This window comes from Aplysia californica, unplaced genomic scaffold, assembly GCF_000002075.1.
Source record: "Aplysia californica isolate F4 #8 unplaced genomic scaffold, AplCal3.0 scaffold01061, whole genome shotgun sequence".
NCBI classification, from domain to species: domain Eukaryota; kingdom Metazoa; phylum Mollusca; class Gastropoda; order Aplysiida; family Aplysiidae; genus Aplysia; species Aplysia californica.
The window spans coordinates 199,303-201,399 of NW_004798331.1; the positions used below are offsets into that span (position 1 = coordinate 199,303).

Below are 2,097 nucleotides of genomic sequence, written 5' to 3' on the forward strand. Positions count from 1 at the left end.
TCTCTCTCTCTCTCACACACACACACTCTCTCTCACTCTTTCTCTCTCTCCATCTTCTCCTCTTACTCTCTTCAGGCCCTAATTCCGCCCCTCCCGCCTTTTTCCTCCTCTTTATCAACCCCCCTCATATTGGAAATGTAATACACGTTTTTTGTAGAGTTTTTTAAGACTTGGGCAATCATAAAAAAGCAATTGATAACACTGCATCCACCGGGAGCATTTAAACAACAAAAACGAACACAAAAAAACCCTCCCAATTTGCCAGTGTTTTATGTATAGTAGTCAAGCCCTTTAGCCGTTGCAGGCAGAACCCTGAGTCTGAATCGCAAGTGGGAAGATGAGGGGGGGGTGTTGGTTTGTTTGTTTTTTGTTGAGTTTGTTTGTGGGTTTGTTGTTTTGTTTTTGTTTTTGTTTTTTTTTTGGGGGGGGAGGGTGTATATTTGTTTGTATTGATGAAGGCGTGAAGACACCTACATTGGAAAAAAAATAATAAACTACTGCAACCAGAGGAGTACACCACATACCTTTGTGTTACTGAAGACATCTCGACGCCATTATCCACACACGTTTTTCCTATCAATTCCGGAATTTGTCCAACGCGCGAATCTCCACCGTCCCGAACAGGAATACACACCACAGAACTGTGTTCATGTTTCAGTCTGAGAGAGAGGTCCGTCGGTTTGAGACTGTTAAAATCAGACCTCACCAGAGCAGGCGGACTTCTGCTGTTGGTACAAGGACTGGAATTGTGTTGTCTGTTCGTGCGACTGCGGAGACTAGACACAGCTAGCTGGTTGTAATAAGGAGTGGAAACAGACTGAAATCGTGACGGGGATCTTGCTGTGGTTCGGGTTGTGGCGTTGACAGAAAAGGCGTTCCAAGATTGTTTCGCATTATCCGAAATGGCAATATTCCGAGGTGAATCTGAAAAAACACCACTACCAAAAACAAAACCACCACTACCATCAGAAGAACCACCACTTCTCTTCAACTTGCCGCTCGGAGAATTATTTATCGAGCGAGTTGTATCCACAGACGAGGCAGAAGAGTGATTTAAGGGTCGGCTCGTATCCAAAAATGTTGAAATGTCGCTGGAATTCCACGAGTGAGAGGAGGCGGAGAAAGGGCGGTTGCCGTTAGCTTTGTAAGTGGATGATGACACTGATGATGGTGATGATGGTGTTGTAGAGGTTGTCTCAAATTTCGGAGAGATCCCTCTGGACTTTGACGTCAGACAGAGAGGACTGTCGCACAAAGACGATTTTGTGGTTGTTGTTGTTGTTGTTGATGTTGTTATTGTGGGCGTTATAGATTTGATAGAGTTTTCAAAACCGCTGCTGCTGATGCTGTTGCAGCTGTTGTTGTTGCTGCTGCTAGTTTTGGCGTCAGGCCGAGACCAGGGGTCTGATGTATGCGACGCTTTGGACGGCAACGACGACGACGACGACGACGACGACGATAATGACAACGTTGAAGGGGAATTAGAAGAGGAGGAGGATGTGACGTTTGCCGCTGTATATAACAAAGAAGAGAAGCTATTGCAACTGCTTGCGGTTGTTGTTGCTGTTGTTGTTTCTGTTGTTGTGGCAGTCAGAGTAGAGCTGCTGATAGCGTCTCCAGTGTCTGAAGGACTGCACGCTCTCCACTTTCTGTTGGACAAACTGACACCATCTTCCACAACAACGTTGTTGCTGCTGTTGATGTTGTTATTACTGCTGCTGCTACTGCTGCTGGTGCTGACATTGTTTTTCGCGCCGCTGTTCGCCACTGACGTTGTCGCTGTAGCTGAGGACGCCGAGATTGTCGCTGATGTTGTTGATGAAGAGGGGTTCTGGGCGTAAGAATTTCTCTGTAGAATTTTTTGTTCCAGCCAGTTGTAGCGGGGCAGTTCTTGAAGGATGCGGGCGGCGCTAAACTGGTTCAGTTGCTCTGTTAGTGGGTCTGGAATACAAGCAAGGACAAATATAGTATTAGCTATCATCATATCTGTGAAATATAAGTGCATAAGTCAAGCAAAGATACGTACGTGTACGTACGTACGTACAAACACACACACACACACACACACACACACACACACACACACACACACACACA

At 45.9% G+C, this 2,097-nt stretch overlaps 1 protein-coding gene across 1 annotated transcript in view; it reads right to left on the reverse strand.

Annotated features, from left to right (window-relative positions):
* LOC101860778 (mucin-5AC) overlaps positions 1-2,097 on the reverse strand; it is a 26,684-nt gene that overhangs the window by 22,900 nt on the left and 1,687 nt on the right. Inside the window, exon 2 of the mRNA XM_035973213.1 lies at positions 1,726-1,941. Coding sequence (XP_035829106.1) covers positions 1,726-1,941 — 216 coding nt within the window. The remainder of the gene's footprint in view (positions 1-1,725; positions 1,942-2,097) is intronic.